At 32.9% G+C, this 22,093-nt stretch overlaps 1 protein-coding gene across 2 annotated transcripts in view; it reads left to right on the plus strand.

The window, feature by feature from the left end:
- Nucleotides 1-22,093, plus strand: part of LOC142318072 (trypsin-7-like) — a 90,354-nt gene that overhangs the window by 3,275 nt on the left and 64,986 nt on the right. For both annotated transcript variants that reach the window (XM_075354594.1, XM_075354595.1), the window contains exon 2: nucleotides 5,399-5,452. In XM_075354594.1, coding sequence (XP_075210709.1) covers nucleotides 5,399-5,452 — 54 coding nt within the window. The remainder of the gene's footprint in view (nucleotides 1-5,398; nucleotides 5,453-22,093) is intronic.

Below are 22,093 nucleotides of genomic sequence, written 5' to 3' on the forward strand. Positions count from 1 at the left end.
CGCAAGAAATCTGATAACTTGACTGGTGGTAAAGAATTACTTATCTATGTAGCTTTTTATTCCAGTTAATCATAATAAAATAAAATGGTATCAACGTTATTATAACTGGGTAATTTAAGTGTTGAGGAGGTAGCATAAATCAAAGCTTATTAAGTAAATAAACATGTATTTAAATCTGATTTGATTAAATATCAAATTAATTAGATTTAATATCAAATAATATCGTTTAGTATCGTAAATTACTATTGTAAATAATGTCGAAAATCAGTTGTTCAGTAGCTGATTTTCGAACTCGAAGGTTCTCAGGTTTAAATCCAAGTAAAATTTAGTTGCTTTTGTACGGATTTGAATAATAATCAGTGGATATTGGTGTAATTTGGTGGGGTTCAAATAACCACACTTCAGGAATGGTCAGCCTGAGTCTGTACAAGACTACACTTCATTTACATGTCAGTTATCCTCATAATGATCGTGGGTTTATCCTGGTCCTCCAGGTACCCCTTCTTTCCGTAACAGCCCAGCTAACCACTATCTAAATAGCCTGCACCGTGGACCGCCTTTTCAGAATACTTGTATAAATGCCAGCTCCCGCATTAAGCTCCTCAATCATACGAGACGCTAGCATCCTTTCCACGGCCTTCCCCAAGTTGTTAATTAAACATAGTGGTCTATAATCAACATTAGGTACGTTTTCAGCAGATTTTGGTAGGAAGACCAACCTTGAATCCTTTCAACACTTGGGAAAGCTTTTGGTCTCAAGACCGAAATTAGTAGTGTCGGTCAGATCCCAGGGCACTTTATTTACTAGACCTTTTAAGACCGCAGCCAATATTCCATCAGGTCCGGGGCTCTTGCGATCTCGCCGCAGATTAATCGCTTTGACTACTTCCCCCTGTGTTAATCTCTTATGATTACATTCTACGATTTCGGTGTAACTACTCTCCTCCCTATTGAAGAGTTTAGATATCTGTCTAGAAGCAGACTCTTCCGTGAGGACGGGTAATCGCCTACCAAACCGCTTCATTGTAATTCGATAGGCTCGCTCCCACAGATCCGCGTCGAGTTCATCACATAATTCCGGCCATTTCATCTCTTTTGACTTTTTAATCTCGTAGTTCAAATGCGTCTCCCATTGACATAATTCCTGGTAGCCTCTTCATATTCTTCACCGCCAGCCACTCTCAACCTCTGCTTTATGCGTCGCAACCGCTCTAGGTTTCTCCTAAGTTGAGCAATACCAAGTTGAATTCGGTTCACCAATGCACCGGATGATACCAACCAACTGATAAAGTGACAACGACTCCTAGTCGTAAGTCCCCGTAACGAGTAATGGGTAACGCCCTTACTCCTACTCACCTTCTTTTAAGAAAGCAGTAATTCGTGGTTTCTTGACGTACGCACTGTACGTATTGCACTTAATCGATCCAGTAGTGGCGAAGAGGTGCATAGAGTAACAGGATAATATTTAAGGTCTCCGGCTGCCCGTGTTCGCTGCGGGCAGTCACATTTGTGGGTTTGCCAAATCTAGTGGATAGGAGGAATACAGCGAGAATTTCGTTAGTTTTTTGTAGACAGGAAATTTTCGGAAAGGAAGCCGGAGCCCGTGCTTCCTTGAAAAGTTTTCGTATTTTCACTCTAGAACGAATATTTCCGAAATTCGGCAAGCTTTTATAAGGGGATTTATATTTCCTAGCTATCTCCCTATCCCTTTCCTTTACCCTTTCCCCCCGGATCACCATCGATCCGATAATCCCCGAAATTTTGGTCACCCCACCAAATTTTATTTTCTTCCGACCTCGTTTTTGGACGGAACATTTTAGGAACCCCCAAATTTTTTTGAACCACCGAAAACAGGGCAGCAATTTGCTGCTACGCCTAGCTCGCTGAATGCCAGCAAATAGCTGTCCCCCATATTATAGCGCGCTTGGAGCTATATTTGACCGATAGCCAGCCATTTCTCGAGAGTAGCTTCCTACGGCTAGCGGTAGGAGTCTTATATCCCTTAAACTACTGATGCTGGTTGAACAAAGCAACGGCATCAAGGACGGAAATCCGACACGGTCTGACAATGCGGCTCACGCCACAATGACTCGCCGCTTATGAATGGCCAATTTTCCCCTTGACCTCTAAATTCCCGGGTGGCCTGTGTTCTGCCCCCCTCCCAAGAGCTGGGCAGTCGAACATCATGTGTTCGTTCGACTGGACCTCCCCGCAGACTACAGCTGCAGGTGGAACCGAAACAAATTTTGTTTTAAATTTACATGGTTGGAGAGCAATCGAAATCCCGTTGTCCGTAAAAACGGAGAGGCATAACAACCCCAAGACACTGCATAAATCTATATAATGACCTTCCCTTAGTCGTGGCGTGCCATTCTTGCTGCCATGCTTCCATGGCGAGGCTGTAAAGTCTCCTCACCAGGCGAGAGATGGATAACTGTTCGAAATTTGGCATCGGTGCATTGAGATCACCTTTCCGCTCCGGTACAGGCCCGGCTCGAAACCGCATCCCAAATACCTCGGCCTCCCTGCCTCTCCACAATTTCCACATGGCCGCCAGAACTTTCACAATTAAATCGATTGGGAGAGCCTTTCTCAGTATGGTGGTAGCCTCGTAGGAGGTTGTTTTAAACACGCCAGTGAATACGATTAAGGGTCTGCGCTGGACAGTCCTTAAATTTTTAATAAGTGCTCGATTTCTTTTCAACCTATCCGCCCAAACGGACGCAGCATAAGAGGTCATACTTTCGATGACATCTCGGTACACCATGAACAAATGACGGATCGACAGCCCGTAATCCTTCCGAGCAATTCTCCTAAGCTTGTGCATCACAAGCTTACCATGACCTGCAGGGCTACGAGAACATTGCAACACAAGAAAGGAAATGCTGCTTCTATGTCAAAAAAAATTGCCAAAACATATTTACAGTCGGCGCTTTTCAACTTGGCCAGAGCATTCAAGATGCAATCCTTGGTGCCAATCCCTTTCATGAAGCCGTATTGGCCTCGATTTAGAAATGAGTTCATAATGATGTTTTGCCAGAACCGTTCCACAACCAGTCTTTCAAGCAACTTGTCGATTTTGTGAATGTCTCAGAAAACGAGCGAATTGTAATTTAAATCAGTGCTACACTCATACCAATCAAAATTATGTTTTACGCAACATAGAAATTCAGACCTACACCCAAATAAGTCGACCAAATTAGGTCCCCTAACAAGGGGAACATAACCTCACCCCGGTCCGCGCAGGAGCCGGGGACAAACCCCGCACTCCCACCCGGTCACATCATGGAGTCTCGCGCGGCATTACAAAGTCACAATTAGAGACGGCCATCGACGGAATGAAGCCACGCCCCGGTCGCACGGGCTACCCTTCCTCGGCAGCGCAGCCACTCCCGCAAGTGGGAACCCTAAATTGAATCACAAACAACATCAATATAACCGTGCCAATGCGCCTACGTCCAACCAATCCAATGCCTAAACCGGAACCCTAGCCACCCCGGATCCTACCATGATCAAATACCTCGATTAAAATACCTCTGTAGACCTACAGACCGCAAGGGGGCGAAGAAAACCAGCCACTATAGACCACTCCTCGCGGATAATCCAGTTGAAACGGATATCCATAAAGGAATGAATTCTCTCAAGTTCCCTAAACACTCGTAAACGTTCGGCCTCATATCCAGGACAGTCATAGAGGACGTGATCCACTGTATCCCGGGATCCGGGCATTGACTCGAATTCGCCAAACGACACCTAGACAAATTCGCCTGAAAGGCACCATGCTCGGAGAGAAACCTTGTGATACACCGATTAGGGGAGACCCATCTAATCGCACCAAAATCAGACACTATAGCAAATATACCATGCGTGTAGCAGCCTGTGGGGGATTCGTCCCACGTGGTCTGCCAAAATGCAAGGCCCCGGTCTTTAACCTCCTGCTTTCGGTCTGACGTCAATAGGTTATTTACGTTGGAAATGTAGCGTTCCTTACGCTCATTATCCAAGATAGACTCCGGCTATAATACAGGCTGCCTCCCGCGAGATTGTTCTATAACCGCCTATAACAGCCAGCAAGAGAAGTCGCTGGGCCCACACCAAAATGCCCCCGAAACACCTTTAAAGCCAAGCAGTGAGCCCAGACAGATGCAGCATATAGCATAATAGTCTTACTGACACCTTTGTGAAGGATACGCTTGGTACGGTAATTCAACCCCCAATAGGGATGAATGATTTTACGGATTCCATAAAGCATCAGCGGTCTTTATTCCTACATTTTGTAGATGTTCCTTGAACCGAAAATTCTCATCAAAAATAACACCCAGGTACTTTTGAGCCGTAACGTACCGAATGGGGAGACCAACCATCCGAACCCGGATTCGTCGGGAAGCCGCCAATCGACTCTTAAGCAACATAATTGTGGTTTACTCTGGGCTGAAAATTATCTTATGTTGGAGACTCCACAGCCGGAGTGTCTCACAAGCATGAGAAATTCGGAACTCCACCTCGTTACGCAAATCCCCTTCAATCAGTAGCAGCGCGTCGTCAGCATACGCGATGACACGACGATCATATGGCAATCTCAAACGCAACACGGAATCGAATTCAATAATCCAAAGAAAGGGACTCAGAACCCTGCCCTGAGGGCATCCTTTAGTTAGGTTCTTACGAACCTCCGAGCCGCTATCACTCAGAGGAACAGTCCGATGGATGAAAAACCTTGAGAGCACTTCTAATTTATTTCGTGTACATTTACGTTTCCTCATCTGAAAGAGGGCAGAAGACCACGATAAATAATTAAATGCCCCGGATATGTCCAGAAAAATCCCTACTATATATTTGCATGAACTAGAGGAAGGATCCATTACCATTAGTATGGCATCCTCAGTGCTCCTGCCCGGTCGTAAAGCATATTGGTTGTCCATTAGCCAATGACCAGTGGCCAATCAGACAATATTACTTAGAAGTAAGGTAATACAACTGGAAAAGCATTAAATTCTTTCGTATATATTAATAATAATAAACTCGTATATATTTTATTCATCATTTATTTCGATTTAAGAGACCTTAAAAATAAGCTGGCACACACTGGGAGGCTTTTAGAATCTTTGCGTCATTTCTCTGGACCCCTGAGAAGAACCCAATTCAGGGTACCTCTGATATCAAAAGGAAGGAATCGATATATGTATTGAAAGCTTTATCTCTCCATCTGAAATGCCTTCAGTAATAAACAGCGGTTACAGTAATTTCACCTCAAACCATTGAAATTTTTTTGAACATGAGAATATCAGGCTTAATTTTTAAAATAATTAATTGACACGAATTGGTACATTAACAAAATTAAAAGAAAAATTGTTTTATTTTGTAATATACGAGTGTAATAAATGTATTGTGTTTCTAGATGGAATTTCCAGACGGCTCATCAAATATCATCGATGCAAAATTACATTCTCAGGTAAACTAATAATATAAATTCAAATACTTTATAATAGGTAATAGAGATTAAATTTAATTAATTTGATTGGAAAATAAAATAAACTATGGCTCTACGATCTCATTTCAGGTTAAATGTCTAGCCGGAAGCACATCGTTAATGAATGTATGAACTATCATAACTTTATGACAGAAGTGATTATGACAAGTTTCAGAACTTCATGTTTGGAAGGAACTTGAAGTGTTTATGAAAATAATAAATTTTATTATTCTTACTATAATTAATTGTAAAATTGCTTAATATGTGAACGAATTGAATTACGAAAAATACCGTTATCTTTAATTACATTTATTTTACTTTTTTTATTTCTTTAAAATTAAAGACTGTCTCCTACAAATGAGTTACTTTGAGTAACTAAAATTACCACAGATAACAAATAATCAAAAAAGTTAATAAAAAAATATTGAATGTACAAATAAAAATATTTAAATGCAATTTATGTATTCCAATGGATTAATTTTTATGTCTGTCGCCAAATGGCTCCACGCCAAAGACGGGCCTTGGCTAGAACGTAAGCATTTTTATGTCTCTCTTTTTTGTTTATATTTGTTATTTCCAATATATTATTATCTTGTTCACTTTACGTTTCAATCATTTTCTTATTCATATACATAGAGAAATGTATAATATAATATAAATAGGAAATGATATTATTCCGATACAATTCACTCCATACCAAGAGAAAAATTAATCAGTTCAAGAGCAAAATACTGTATTTATGTTATACGTTCTATCGAAATGTAGGACATGTGTTTGACAATTTATTATTATGTAAACAAATATTTTTATAGGATTTAACATGTAGGTTTTCCGTAACTTAAGACCTGATCATGGAAAATGATTTTTTTTACTTACATTTCATTAATTCTTGATCATAAGTCCAACATTGTAAATTATCGTACGTTTATTTACAATACATAAGAAAATCGTTACTTTAACTGTGGAAATATGTATAACAAAGGTTTTCATTTGGCTTGGCTATTGCTAAAAAAATTATTTCTTCACAGGTTTTAGGTAACATTCCCATTCCTATTAATTTTAATTCCAGCCACAAAATTGTAAGTACTGGTTCTACGTACTTATTGCTATTTAAACAGTTTGTTTAATAAAAGCAGAGTAGACTAGTCCATTTTACTCATCTGAGTGTTTAACTTTCAAAATTTATGTACTATTGCAGCATTTTTTATTTTAATTCACCTCCAGTTACTTAATTACTTTAGTTTTATACGTTTACTTTTTGAAAATTTTAACCGGATTCCTTTCTCCTAAGGGGTTTTTGATTCCTAAAAGAATTATGAATTACTGAACGATATTTTTTTTCTGTATTCAATATATTGCTATTAAATTTTCATTTAATTTACTTAAAAATAAGAAATATTGATTACATAAAGAAATATTTTATATTTTGCCGAATACTTCAGAACAAGAGCAATTTTATTTTTTTATAGGTTTTGGTTGCCAAAGTATTCTATGACGATCGCTGGATTAATTTAATTTTCATTTAGTAAAGCTGAAGAATTATCATCCCTCAAGATGCATTGCTTGAATGTAAAACACATTTTATATTTCATTTTTTAATGCTAAATTTGATTATTTCTTTTATAAGAATATATATATATATTTTATACAAAGAGCAATAATAACATAGAATAAAGATCAAGAATGGAGGCGGGGATTTGTTATTTTAATTTTTATATACGTATGATCGTCATAGATGTATAGATGAACTATAATGATACATAATATTATTATTACTTATTGTGTTTATATTGATTTTTCCTGGATATTCTTACACAAAAATTGAATGTCTTGAGTGGAAATTAACGGGTTTTTAAAAAAATAATAATATATGTTTAATAATAACAAAACGTTATATCAGAAAAATAATCGGTTTTTGTGTGATATATAGATAATATAACAAATAGTTCTATAAAAATTATGAGGTAAGAACCGTTACATGCAATATTTTCTTTATTTTGAACATGAAAATCTACCTTCCCATTTTTTTTTTGATAATAATTTATTAAGCTATTTTAATCAATTTTGAGATGGAAAATTACGTAATAGATTGAGTAGAACAAAAAGGAACACAAACACAAAAATCTTAAATGGAGTTTGTTGTTTTCTTTATTAATAAAAATGCATTGGTATACAAAATTTGTTTCATTTTTTTGTCCAAGAAGTAAAAATGGATGGATCTAATAGTAGTATAGAAACCTTACATACTGCGGCAGGCCGACCAGTCCTGAGCACGAACCACTGCCGCAGTATGTGAGGTTTTATTTCACGAGAGCGACCCCCTCTTTCCAGTTAAATTTTTCACCATGAAAGAGTGTATCTACTACAAAAAGCACAGCGAAACTGTTTTTTCAATAAATCAATACATTAAAGATTGCCGCAGTATGTAAGTAAATAACTCAATACATTAAAGATGATTGACGCAATATGTAAGGGTTTTTTCACGAGAGCAACCCCCTCTTTCTATTTAAATTTTCACCACAAAAGCGTGTATTAAGCACAATTTTGTATCACAAAAAAAAAATAAAAATAAACAAATAACTAAAAGTTCGTGAAATAAACTAATTATGAAGGTTGTTTTATTACTTTGCCGGTTAAGGGTGAGTAAGCCAGTATATTTTCATTCATTAATAAACAATACGCGATTGTATTTGGTTTAAAATTCTCTTCAACTTCAATATTAATTTTCAAATCAATAACACCCATTTTTATCGATTCATCTTGTCGTGAACAATCAATCACGTATAAGGGATATTTGTTTTTATAATCTGAATATGTATGTGGTAAATCAGTCAATTTATAGTATGATTGTTTAAACTCGACAAACAGCTTGTACATCAACATTCGATCCCCCTCTAAATCCTCATATGGATGACAGTTTGAATTTATGAATACTTTAATATTTTTAACGTTACACGAATCAAATTTTGACGTGTCCTTTGTAGCTGTATTTAATCTATCGGTTTGAAAGCCTAAATAACGTATCTAGGTTTATCTAATTGTGATGATGTTTTTACATTCCAAGTCACAGATTTTGTTTGTGAGCCTGTCGGGTTCTGATGAAGTTCCCAACTTCTAAATGGTATACGCAACTTTTCATTTTTTCACTCAATTTAGCCAATTCAAATATTGACACGATATCTTTAGATATGGTACAAGCCATGCAACATCTGTTATTTCTAGTCTAGATTTATGATCTGAAACTGCGGTCAGTATTGCGTTTACATCATCACTAGTACGTTTCAATAATAATTCTTGTTTGTTGTTAATAATTATTTTTTTATAGTCTTCAGCAAAACCCAGCAACATCGATAGGGGTATGTATAAAGTAAAAGCACCATAATCGTCTATATTAATTTTATTTGTATCATTAACCCAGCCGGTTTGTTCCAACAATAGAATCGAATTATTTATTATTGACATCACATTTTTCATAATAGAGGTCACACCTACGTTTCTCGTGCTGGCCACCTCTTACCCGTTCATTTTGTAAATTATCTGATCGAATAGAAAGGCACCCGCAAAATTAACTAATTCTGAAGTTGTTGATTTTTTTATTGTTTTCACCTACAAGTTTTCGTAGAAAACTATCACCCGGAACAGTATATTCATCGGGTTGATTTATTCTTATAATCTTATCACCCATTTTAAAGTTATTTTCAAATGGGGTGTGTTTATGTTTATGTGTTAACGATTCGTCAGTAGACGCGACTTTTTTAACATTTAAATAATTCATCTTTCAATCTATATAAGAAAAATAATTTTTTTACTTCAACAACTTATTGGTACTTTCTAATTTTTCCCAACAATTTCAAATCCTAGAGACTTTAATTTCTTAATGCTTTCCTCTGTCAATTTAAAAGTTTTTTTAAACTCGATATCATCACCATCACTTATAAATGGAATTTATAATAAAAAGAAAAAAATCAAATTGTAATAATTTATTAATTTATTTACATTCTCTCAATACCAACGACATGCTTACTCGTTCACCACGTAAGTTTAATAACTCATCTTTTTCATCGGTCAGTTTTATTATTAAGTTGTTAATTTCTTTTTCATCTACTGGTACGAATGTAATATAAAATGGACATTCTTCAATCATTTCACCAGGATCAACACTCAGTGGGAAATCATACAAAATGCTATCTTGTTTCTCGTTTTTATATCCACCCGAAAAGATATTATATTTACATGTATTACATTTACAGGAGCGATATTTATTATTCGATCTGAATGATGTGTTAGATTTGGTTTGATAATTCTCGACCCATAACCCAAGAGACTGCCAATACTTGAATCTTTATCTAAAAAATCTATCCACACGGTGCTTTTAATTTTACATTGTAACGTATTGGTGTTTGCTCGCAAGGTGATTTTTTTCATTTCGTTCTATATATATTCACCAATATCTTCAATTTCATAACTACTTGTTGGTATTGTTATGTAATTTTTCTTTATAAATTCATAATTGTTATTTTCATCTTTTTTAACGTCTTTTTCGAATGCATAACACAATTTTATTATTTTTGTTATCTTCAACATTTGAAATAGTGTTGGCCGTCATCAACCATTTTAATCCCAATTCATATTGACCTTTTGAAAGGTTTATTGGAGGAAAAAACGCTTTTTTAATCAAGAAATCGTTTCCACCAATCGATAACAAACACGACATATCCAAAATAAGAAAGATTTTAAATGTATAATTTATTCGGATAAAAATTCTAAACACAATCGACCACAAATTACATCATCATCGGCTTGATATCGATTATAATTGTAGGTTACATTAGCTTTTCCAAAATAATTCATCAATTCTGGAGATGGGTGTATGTTTCCTATACTATCAAAATAATCTACATTTTTATCGACTTTTCTAAAGCAAACCCAATGTGTACCACGACCCATTGAAGTGTCCAAGTTGATTATAGCACGTTCATTTTTTCTAACTTTTTTGGTAAAGCGTTCCACATAAAAACACCTCTGAAATGTGGAATTTTCAATTGTTTTGCATACTCAATCAATTCGTCGTCATATAAAGCACGCCTCGGTATTGAATCGATTTTTTTTACTTTACCCCCACTTTTTTCTAATTTTAATCTACCCCCAAATTTAGACTTTAATTTCATCGTATTTGTTACAGCACCTACAGCCGCTTTTTCAGTCAAACTACTATCCGGAGCAATTACAAGTTCCCAAGCTCGCTCAGCAAGTGCTTTATCAGCTTGTGCTCTGGTTTTGGTGTCTGAATATTTCGAATAGGCTATGTCATGCATTTTACATGCATCATACAATTTATTAACGCCTTTATCTCCACGTTTTAATCTTTTATCTAATTTTGTTCTATGCCTACAATAATTATAACCTGGTATGTGTGCTTCAACTGGTAATAAATCTACAGCTTTATTCACCACAGAACCAGTAATGCCACGTCCTTTTTTTTCGACTTCGTTCATGTCTAATAAAAAAATTTATTTTCAATTTAAATAAATTATTTATTTAAAAATTAGTCGAGGCCGGAATCCCGACCACTGCTTTTAACTAGGAAGAAACCAAATCATTTGTTGGCTCGAATTCGACCCCCCAAAATATTTCTTATAGAGCAAAAAATGTCTCAATAAAACAGATTATTTCACAGTTTTAGTCGACTCGAATTCGACCCAACAAAATTTTTCATATAAAGAAATCTTTGAGTGTATTTCATTATGGTTTATCAAGTATTTTTAATTTAGTCATTTCATTTTCTCGAATCATTGCCCCGACAATGGATTGAATCTGGTTCGCGATGAGATCTTCTGTAATGCGACCATCTAATTCATCGTCTATATACTTTGTAATTTTTTCTTTAAAGGTTCGAGAGAATCTTTCATAAATTCAACAGTTGCATCTGCAAGTTTCATTTTTTCATCTTCTATATATTTTTTAATGTTTGCATCAAGATTTTTAATCTCCTGATTTAATCGTTCTAAACCCAAAAATTTTTCACCGAGACTGTTTGTGTATTCGTCAAACATAAGTTTACATTGTTTAAAATTCAACGCATCCTTATCATCGATAGAATCAGATGTACTATACAATCTATGATGTTTTATATCAAACTTTCCATCTGGTGTGAGTGAAAAACTTCGTTCTCCTCGTTGACGACCTTTGCCTAATTTTATTTCCTAATTAAAAAAAAAATAATAATTATTAATTAGGCAAATATTTTATTTTTGCCTAATTTTTTTGCCTTATTTTATTTTGACATTTCTCTATATAAATAAATAAAAAATTGATATTTAAAAATCTATTCAAATTCAACATCTTTCAATTCTTTTATTACGGATATGATTTCATTTGAAACGCTCTTGTTTCCAGCGTCATATTCACCCATAAGTGTATACAATTTATCTATCAACTCGTTTCGATCGTCCCAATATAAATATACTGGATTGTAATTGAATTGAGCATGTAACAACCCAGAACCACTAAAAGACGTGGGTTTTTTGAAGGGAACAATTTTCTAATCATTTCATTATATTTAAAAGATTTATTCGATTTCACTGTATCTGTATCATATCGCACCGTCAAATGAGCACCATTATGTTTCAACATTTCACCATAAGTTTTCATATCTGCTCTGTGAACCTTTTTCAAGTCTGGATTTTTATAAACCAACAACTCTAAAAGACCTGGTGTGGCTGGATAAATGAAATCCCCCAAATGAATTTTATGATTTATAAATTCAATTTTAATATCACCCAAAGTACAAGTATCTGTATTTTTATCATACTTTACCCCGTGTACATGATCTAGAGATTTTGGACCTGATTTTAACATTTCCAAGTATGGTTTAATTATTTCAGTGTCCGAAGACTGACTGTCTTCTAATATAGGTATATATTTTGTATATATTCTAGGTTGTTCGTCTTGAGATTGTTCAGAGTATAGTGGTAATGTTGTTTGTTCAGATAACAATGTTGAAAAGGCTACATCTTCTTCATCATCATCTGAAATTTCTAAATCTTGTTCCAATAAACTCCTTTAACACTTATCTTGATGTCTTTCTAAATGAGCTGACAATCTATCACCCGGTTCACGTCCTACTCTATGTATATCAATTTCTCCATCGGCAGGAAAATGTGGTCTTGCTCTATCTACTTTTTCTTTAATTTCATTTATAGGATCTATTATCGGTTTGAAGCGTTCAGCAAATAAAGCTTCTTCTTCAGCCAAACCCATCATAAAGGCTGTATGTTTACGTTTAAAATCTTTATTAAGCTTATCGATTTCAATCATTTGTTTCTCCTTCTTCACTGTTCTAAAAAGAAATAAATAAAATTAAAAACGATTATTTTATTAACGTTAAATTAAGCATCACATTAAATGTTACGTTAAACGTTACGTTCAATAATGATGAATTTATCGATATTGTTTCTATATCGACCTTTATTTTTATCTTTCTCTTTATCGATAACTAGAAAACTACATTGATTTGTATTCTAAACTTGATCACACATTGATTTAAAATTATCAAAAGACATGTCAACGTTTACATGATCATAGTAAATGTGTTTTAAATTCGAATTGTCATTTTTGAATAAAATAAAAAAATTACAATTGTCACGTACGAGTTGTTTTGGTATTTTAGTATTTGTTTGTGCTAGATAAAAACAATCAATTTTATTGTGACGACCCCTTGCAAAATAAGAACCGATATTATTTTGTTTCTCTTTGATTACATCATCAAAAATCATTATTGAATGTGGGTCAATCGCCTCTGGTTGAGGGACTTGATCGTTTTCAGTATATTCGTAATAACCCATTTCAGGATTCATCATCATCAAATTTGATAACACTCTATAGAGAGGTTGATGAAGAGATTTTGAGAAAATGTACAAGTTTTGAAAACGAGCACCGTTTTCTTGAACTAAAAGATTAAAAACTACATTTGTTTTACCACAATTCGATGGCCCGCATACGATACATATAATAGTGTTTGGCAAGAGAGAACCATGTTTACTTTGTTTTTTGAATGTATATCCACTCATTGCATTTACAATGGGGAATATTTTTTCTGCTGTATTTCCTTCATATCTCTGTAAAAAAAAATTAAAATTAAAAATTAGTAAATTATTGGCAAAAACGAGCGTCTCTATAAAATCATCTTCAACTTCTTTTCTAAATGACTCTACTTTATATAAATTATTGAAAAGTAAATCTCATATTGAAAAAAGGGTGCACATTAAAATTAATTTTTGATAAATCATTAGGAAATTCTTTATTAAATGACTCTACATCATCAAAAATAGTGTCGCATTTATGAATTGACATAATCTATTTTCAAATGTATTGTTTTACAATCATTTTCTAAATAATTAATAATATAATAGAACGAATCAATTGCAGAATTAATTTCAGATTCTACATACATTGGACTACATTCATCAGAATCTATAAGGGTTGAATATTTAAATCTAGGTGTTGAATTTGGTGAATTAAATTTACCAATAATTTTATTATTACGAAGCTTCATTTTGGTATCTATATAAAAAATTAACTTTTTTTAATTCAAATAGACTATTGATAATAGTAGGTTTTTTATTTATTTACAAACTCTATAAAATTAACAATTTAAAATTTTCAATTTAAACATTTTTGTAATTTTATAAATAATTACAATATTTTAAGATTTTCACATTATCGAAAATATTAAACATTTTTACAAATCATATTTCAGCATTAATAGAATCATTTGGTGGGTCGAATTTGGACCCCCAAATTAATTCATATAAAGTTGTTTCAAAGGGTACAAATCCACCAGATTTAGTAATTTCTGATACTTATTTTCTAATAAAGAATCTAAAAAACTGATGAGTATTTTGGTCCCGCAGATTCGGGTTACCAAAATAATTCGTATAAAGTCGATTCAAAGGGTACAAATGCACTGCATTCTGGTTTGTAGATGAAAATAATAGAATATTATTACAATAATTTAAACTTTTTAATTTATAGAAAATATGCCAATTTTGCAATTTTGTAAAAAATTAAAAATATTTTAAAATAATATTGTATTGTTAATGAAAAAAGTTTATTTTTATATAGAAACAAAATGACTAGTTTAATAGATGTATGTTATGAACAGATAAAAGACAATTTTTTCTATGGTATATTTGGTGATTCTAAGCTAATTATTGATAGAAATACAGGTTTTTTAGTGCAACAAAATTATGTCATGATGGAGGGAAATAATTTAAAAATTGGTTTCGTAATAAAGAATCTCAAATGGCTCAGCTTCGAGCGACCAAAATAATTTATATAAAATTGTTTCAAAGGGTACAAATCCAGTACATTTACTAATTTCTGGTACTTATTAAGGGAGAAATTAATTTTAAATTTAGTGTTGGATTTCTATAAAAACATGCTATAAAATTATTAAAAAGTATTTTATTAAAGATTTTGTCATATAAAAATGATATTGCTCAGTTACATTCACAATTGGAATATATAGAAAATAAACAAGAACAATTGCAAATTGAAAATAAGAAACTTGTAGATGAAAATTTAAAACGTAAGTTGCAAATTAATAAATTAAATAGTAATGTAAAGAAAATTAAAAATATGGCCACCTCATATTTATCTTCACTTTATCCGCTCGATGAAAGTGATAATTGTGTTGTAATTATAGAAAAAAATAAGGATGACGAAGAGTATAAATATTATACTGTTCAATATAGAAAAATAGAAGATACATTGAATGAACTTGGAAAAATATATCCCAATTTTAAAATTGTCTATCAAAAATGAAAAGATCCATATAGTATAAGATTTTTTAATCTTGCTTTTAAAGATTTTAAATTTAAAATCCATAAATATGGAATTTGATGATTTTATTCAAAAGTTGAATTTGTTGTATGAAAAAACTTTTATACTTTGCAAATCACAACAAAAGTAGAAGACTAGTAATTTATTATTTTTATTTCTTTTTTAGAATACATGTCAATTAAAACTGATTTCGTGAAAGAATTACACAGGCCAGCTAGACGTAATTATCCTACTAGAATGACCGAATTAAAAGGCCAAGACGATCTTGTACAAGCAGATATAGTAGAAATGATACCTTATTCTCGAACCAATAAGGGTTATAAATATTTGTTGACCATAATCGATTGTTTTACTAAATTTACATATGCTGTGCCTTTAAAGAACAAGACGGGTAAAAAAGTGGCGTTTGCTTTGGAACCAATATTGAAAAAACGTAAAATGAAACATTTTCAGAAGGATCAGGGAAAGAAATTTTATAATCCACATGTTGAAAGCCTTGTTGAAAAAATACAACATAAATCATTATTCCACATATTCAGATAAAAAATCTGCCATCATTGAACGCTTCAATAGAACGTTGAAAACAAAAATGTGGACTAAATTCACCGAATATGGCAACTATAAATGGATTGATATACTACAAACTCTTGTAGATGAATACAGCAGTACTATACATTCAGCTACATTATTTAAACTTAAAGATGTGAATAAGACGATTGAATCGCAAGTGCTGGCAAATTTAAGTTAAAAATACGATAGAAAAAAAGTTGTAAAAATTAAATTTAATGTTGGTATATTCGTATAAGTAAACATAAAAAAGTATTTGAAAATGGTTATCTACCAAGTTGGATGAATGAAATATTTAAAATTCATATGGTACACACTGAATCCAGTCCTGTAACCTTTGAACTGATTGATTCACGAAAAGAACTCATAAAAGGACATTTTATCAACACGAACAACAAAAAAACAAACATAAAGATGTATATCAAATTGAGAAAATACTCAGACGAAAAGGTGACAAAGCCTATGTAAAATGGTTAGGTTTTGATAAAACACAATCGTGGATCGATTTGAGTGATGTTGTTTTGTAATATTTTATTCAATACATTTTTTCAATTTATATATATAGATTCCCACACAATGTCGATTATAATATTTTATTTTTATTTTTTATTGTTATTATTACTGGAATACAGAGGTTGTGAATAGAAACGTGTTCTATTTGAAAATTAATTTTAATATGACCACGAATTTAACTTTTCTAATTTTAATGTTTTTTTAACTTGTCAATAATTTATTTATTTTTTTACTCTAATATAGAGGTTGTGAATCTGTAATAATATTATAGAGATCAAAGGTCAATGCTATTGATAATATATATATCTTTCATTAATTATTATAATGAATGATTAAATGAGAAGAATTCTCATCTATGATCTCGAAATAAAATAAAAACAAAGGTTTTTACAACAATAAAATATTCATTTTAAATAATTTTACTTGTTATATAGATTATTAAAAATTTCTAATATTTTCGATAAATTGAATAGTTTAAATTATTGTAATAATATTAAAAAGATTACTGAATTGATGCACAATAGGCGTTATCGAATTGAAAAAGTCGAGTTAGCAAAAACTGGTGATTCAATAATTGCATCAATTGAAGGAGTTGGAAAAATATTTTTACCGCAAAGGTTCAATGATCTTACACTATCAGATTTGAATGAAATTAATAACTCTAAACAAGTTTATATGACATATAAGGGTATGAAAAAAATGTCTAATCGTCATAATTATCATGATGTAGAGTTTACATGTGGTATTGATGTAATGTAGATTATTATTTTTACTTATATAGAATTGTTTTTTTTTTGTCTTCAGTCAAAAAAAAATTGTTTTTGACTGGTTTGATGCAGCTCTCCAAGATTCCCTATCTAGTGCTAGTCGTTTCATTTCAGTATACCCCCTACATACTACATCCCTAACAATTTGTTTTACATATTCCAAAACATGGCCTACCTACACAATTTTTTCCTTCTACCTGTCCTTCCAATATTAAGGCGACTATTCCAGGATGCCTTAGTATGTGGCCTATAAGTCTGTTTCTTCTTTTAACTATGTTTTTCCAAATGCTTCTTTCTTCATCTATTAACCGCAATACTTCTTCATTTGTTACTTTATCCACCCATCTGATTTTTAACATTCTCCTATAGCACCACATTACAAAAGCTTCTAATCTTTTCTTCTCAGATACTCCGATTGTCCAAGCTTCACTTCCATATAAAGCGACACTCCAAACATATACATTCAAAAATTTTTTCCCGACATTTTAATTAATTTTTGATGTAAACAAATTATACTTCTAACTGAAGGCTCGTTTCACTTGTGCTATTCGGCATTTTATATAGCTCCTGCTTCGTCCATCTTTAGTAATTCTACTTCCCAAATAACAAAATTCTTCTACCTCCATAATCTTTTCTCTTCCTATTTTCATATTCAGTGGTCCATCTTTGTTATTACTAATACATTTCATTACTTTTGTTTTGTTCTTGTTTATTTTCATGCGATAGTTCTTGCGTAGGACTTCATCTATGCCATTTATTCTTTCTTCTAAATCCTTTTTACTCTCGACTAGAATTACTATATCATCACAAATCGTAGCATCTTTATCTTTTCACCTTGTACTGTTCGCAGTAGTTACTGCGAATCTAAATTTTTCTTTAACATCATTAACTGCTAGTTCCATGTAAAGATTAAAAAGTAACGGGGATAGGGAACATCCTTGTCGGACTCCCTTTCTTATGTTTCTTATGCTTCTTTCTTATGTTCTTAAATTATTACTGTTGCTGTTTGGTTCCTGTACATGTTAGCAATTGTTCTTCTATCTCTGTATTTGAACCCTAATTTTTTTAAAATGCATTTTATTCCAGTCTACGTTATCGAATGCCTTTTCTAGGTCTATAAACGCCAAGTACGTTGGTTTGTTTTTCTTTAATCTTCCTTCTACTATTAATCTGAGTCCTAAAATTGCTTCCCTTGTCCCGATACTTTTCCTGAAACCAAATTGGTCTTCTCCTAACATTTCTTCCACTCTCTTCTCAATTCTTCTGTATAGAATTCTAGTTAAGATTTTTGATGCTTGACTAGTTAAACTAATTGTTCTATATTCTTCATATTTACCTGCCCCTGCTTTCTTTGGTATCATGACTATAACACTTTTTTTTAAGTCTGACTTTTTTCCCCTTTTTCATAAATATTACACCAGTTAATCTATCAATCGCTTCCTCACTTGCACTGCGCAGTTATTCTACAGGTATTCCGTCTATTCCAGGAGCCTTTCTGCCATTTAAATGCTCTCTTAAATTCAGATCTCAGTATTCTTTCTCCCATTCCATCCTCCTCAACTTCCTCTTCTTCTTTCATAACACCATTTTCCAATTCATTTCCTCCGTATAACTCTTCAATATATTCCACCCATCTATCGACTTTACCTTTCGTATTATATATTGGTGTACCATCTTTGTTTAACACATTATTAGATTTTAATTTATGTATCCCAAAATTTTCTTTAACTTTCCTGTATGCTCCGTCTATTTTACCAATGTTCAATTCTTTTTCCACTTCTGAACACTTTTCTTTAATCCACTCTTCTTTCGCTAGTTTGCACTTCCTGTTTATAGCATTTCTTAATTGTCGATAATTCCTTTTACTTTCTTCATCATTACATTCTTATATTTTCTACGTTCATCCATCAGCTCCAATATATCGTGTGAAACCCAAGGTTATCTACCAGTTCTCTTTATTCCGCCTAACTTCGCTTCTGCTGATTTAAGAATTTCCTTTTTAACATTTTCCCATTCTTCTTCTACATTTTCTACCTTATCTTTTTTACTCAGACCTCTTGCGATGTCCTCCTCAAAAATCTTCTTTACCTCCTCTTCCTCAAGCTTCTCTAAATTCCACCGATTCTTCTGACACCTTTTCTTTAATTTTTGTAAACCCCAATCTACATTTCATTATCACCAAATTATGGTCGCTATCAATGTCTGCTCCAGAGTAAGTTTTGCAGTCAACGAGTTGATTTCTATATCTTTGCTTGACCATGATATAATCTATCTGATACCTTGCAGTTTCGCTTGGCTTTTTCCAAGTGTATGTTCTTCTATTATGATTTTTAAATTGGGTGTTGGCAATTACTAAATTATACTTCGTGCAAAACTCTATAAGTCTGTCCCCTCTTTCATTCCTTTTGCCCAGCCCGTATTCACCCACTATATTTCCTTCCTTGCCTTTTCCAATGCTTGCATTCCAATCTCCAACTATTATTAAATTTTCATCTCCTTTTACGTGTTTAATTGCTTCATCAATCTCTTCGTATACACACTCTACCTCATCATCATCATGTGCGCTTGTAGGCATATAGACGTTAACAATCGTTGTCGGTTTAGGTTTTGATTCTATCCTTATTACAATGATTTTATCGCTATGCGTTTTGAAATACTCTACTCTCTTCCCTATCTTCTTGTTCATTATGAAACCTACTCCTGCCTGCCCATTATTTGAAGCTGAGTTAGTTATTCTAAAATCACCTGACCAAATTTGCCTTCCTTTTTCCACCGAACCTCACTAATTCCTACTACATCCACATTTATCCTATCCATTTCCCTTTTTAATTTTTCTAGCCTGCCAACCTTTTTTAAACTTCTAACATTCCACGCTCCGACTCGTAGAATGTTATTTTTTAATTTTCTGGTGACCCCTTCCTTAGTAGTCCCCACCCGGAAATCCGAACGGGGGACTAGTTTACCTCCAGAATATTTTACCAAGGAAGGCGCCTCCATCATTGCTATATGAAAATGTAGAGAGCCACATATTTTTGGTAAAAAAGCAGCTGTAGTTTTCCATTGCTTTCAGCTGCGCAGTAGATGTTGATATGGCCGTTTAAGTCCTCCTGACTGACGTCCCTACAACTACTGAAAGAGTTGCTGCCCTCTTTCAGGAATCATTCCTTAGTCTGGCTCTCAACAGATACCTCTCCGATATGATTGCACCTTCGGTCCAGCTACTCTGTATCACTGAGCAATCAACCCCCTCACCAACGGCAAGGTCTCATGATTCATAGAGGAGGTACATAGAATTGTAAAAATGTCTATTTTCAATAAATTGAATTCCAATAATATTAAAATTATATATTGAGGTTGCATATTAAATAATACACGATACATATGAAACTAATTTCTTTTCTTTTTTTTCATCATATATTCATCAATTTCTTTATCTCCATATGGAAGTATATCTATAAGGTTTTCTATCATGTATCTTTTGTCATCATATGGAGAGAGAGCTTTTTTACATTGATCAATCGAGTATATTTGATGATTAAAACTACGTAATGACTTCGAGGTAGAATATGAAATTTTTCTATTGAATAAACAATCTTTATAAAGGACATGATTTAAAACGTTTAAATTACAATCTTTATCAAATATAAGAGAACCTTTTTTAATTCCCTTGGCCGTCTTTTTTGTTCTAAATAACACTTTTTATCACCCCAAATCATTGAATACATTTTTGCTCTTAACCCGACAAATTCATAGATTGGCTTCCCACTCATTTCATATTTTAAAAGTCCTATATCATTTTTATCCGATTCATAAACATGTGGATCTTGTTGATTCAATTGTTTTGACGTTTAAGAATGTTCCTGTTTTGTTGGAATACTTGAGTATAATAACGAATCTGTATCTGTCATTAGTAGTTTTAAGTTTTCATCATGGTAATCGTACATGATTAGTTTTGCCAAATCCGTCACTGTTAAACCTACATATATGGGTTTGTTCAAGCATATATTTTTTTTCATCATTGATATTCCAATTAAATTGTTTCCATGAATATAATAATTTACTCTTGGACTGTCGTTCAATTTTTTAAATTTTAATTTATTGTTGATCAAACGCATATCGATTCGCTTTCTTACAATCGCAATAGTTTTATCATGAACACTGTTGATCAATAGTTTATAAACTTTTTTTTCAATCGGATTTTTTGTGATAAACCATACATTGAAATTTTTCAATAAATAATCTTTCAGCAATGAAGATTGATTAAAACTAACAGCTCTGAGTATTTACTTCAACACCATACCCTGTTGAAGATACAATTTTAACGTTCTATAATGTAAAACTTGTTTGTGTTTATCTTCCAAAGTACACAATAATTTTTTACACGCTACTCGTTTTTCATCAGAAAGAAATTGAGATATCATATTATTGGGAATAAATTTTTCTCTAGTGCAAGTGGATAATCTCTATGTGTTTCATGGAAATGTTTGGGATATGTTAAATCAACTTCTAATATATAACCTACTTCCTCATCGTCTTTCACATCTTTCACATTTGTGAACAAGTATTCGAGTTCTTTTTCATCACACCAACTGAACCTATCTACAGGCAATGGTTCCATCATACAACGACCATAAAGAGATCGGACATCATAATATTTAATAAATTTCATCGGTTTATTTTCATCATAATTATCTATATTTGGATCGTTTGCCAATGCATAACGGTTGGGAATCATCGACACCCCATCACGAATGCCTTTTTTCAAAAAACAAATACATATCCAGCTCTGTAACAAGTTCCAATTGTATTTTCGTAGCCTGGAGTGCTGCAGACCATGATAAATGTGGAGCTGATATATAATGACAAGGATCCAAATTGTTTATATCAATCATTTGATTACAAAAGCTTTCAAATACATCAGCCAACAGCATAA

The sequence above is a fragment of the Lycorma delicatula genome, chromosome 1 (assembly GCF_047948215.1).
Source record: "Lycorma delicatula isolate Av1 chromosome 1, ASM4794821v1, whole genome shotgun sequence".
In the NCBI taxonomy this organism is placed as follows: domain Eukaryota; kingdom Metazoa; phylum Arthropoda; class Insecta; order Hemiptera; family Fulgoridae; genus Lycorma; species Lycorma delicatula.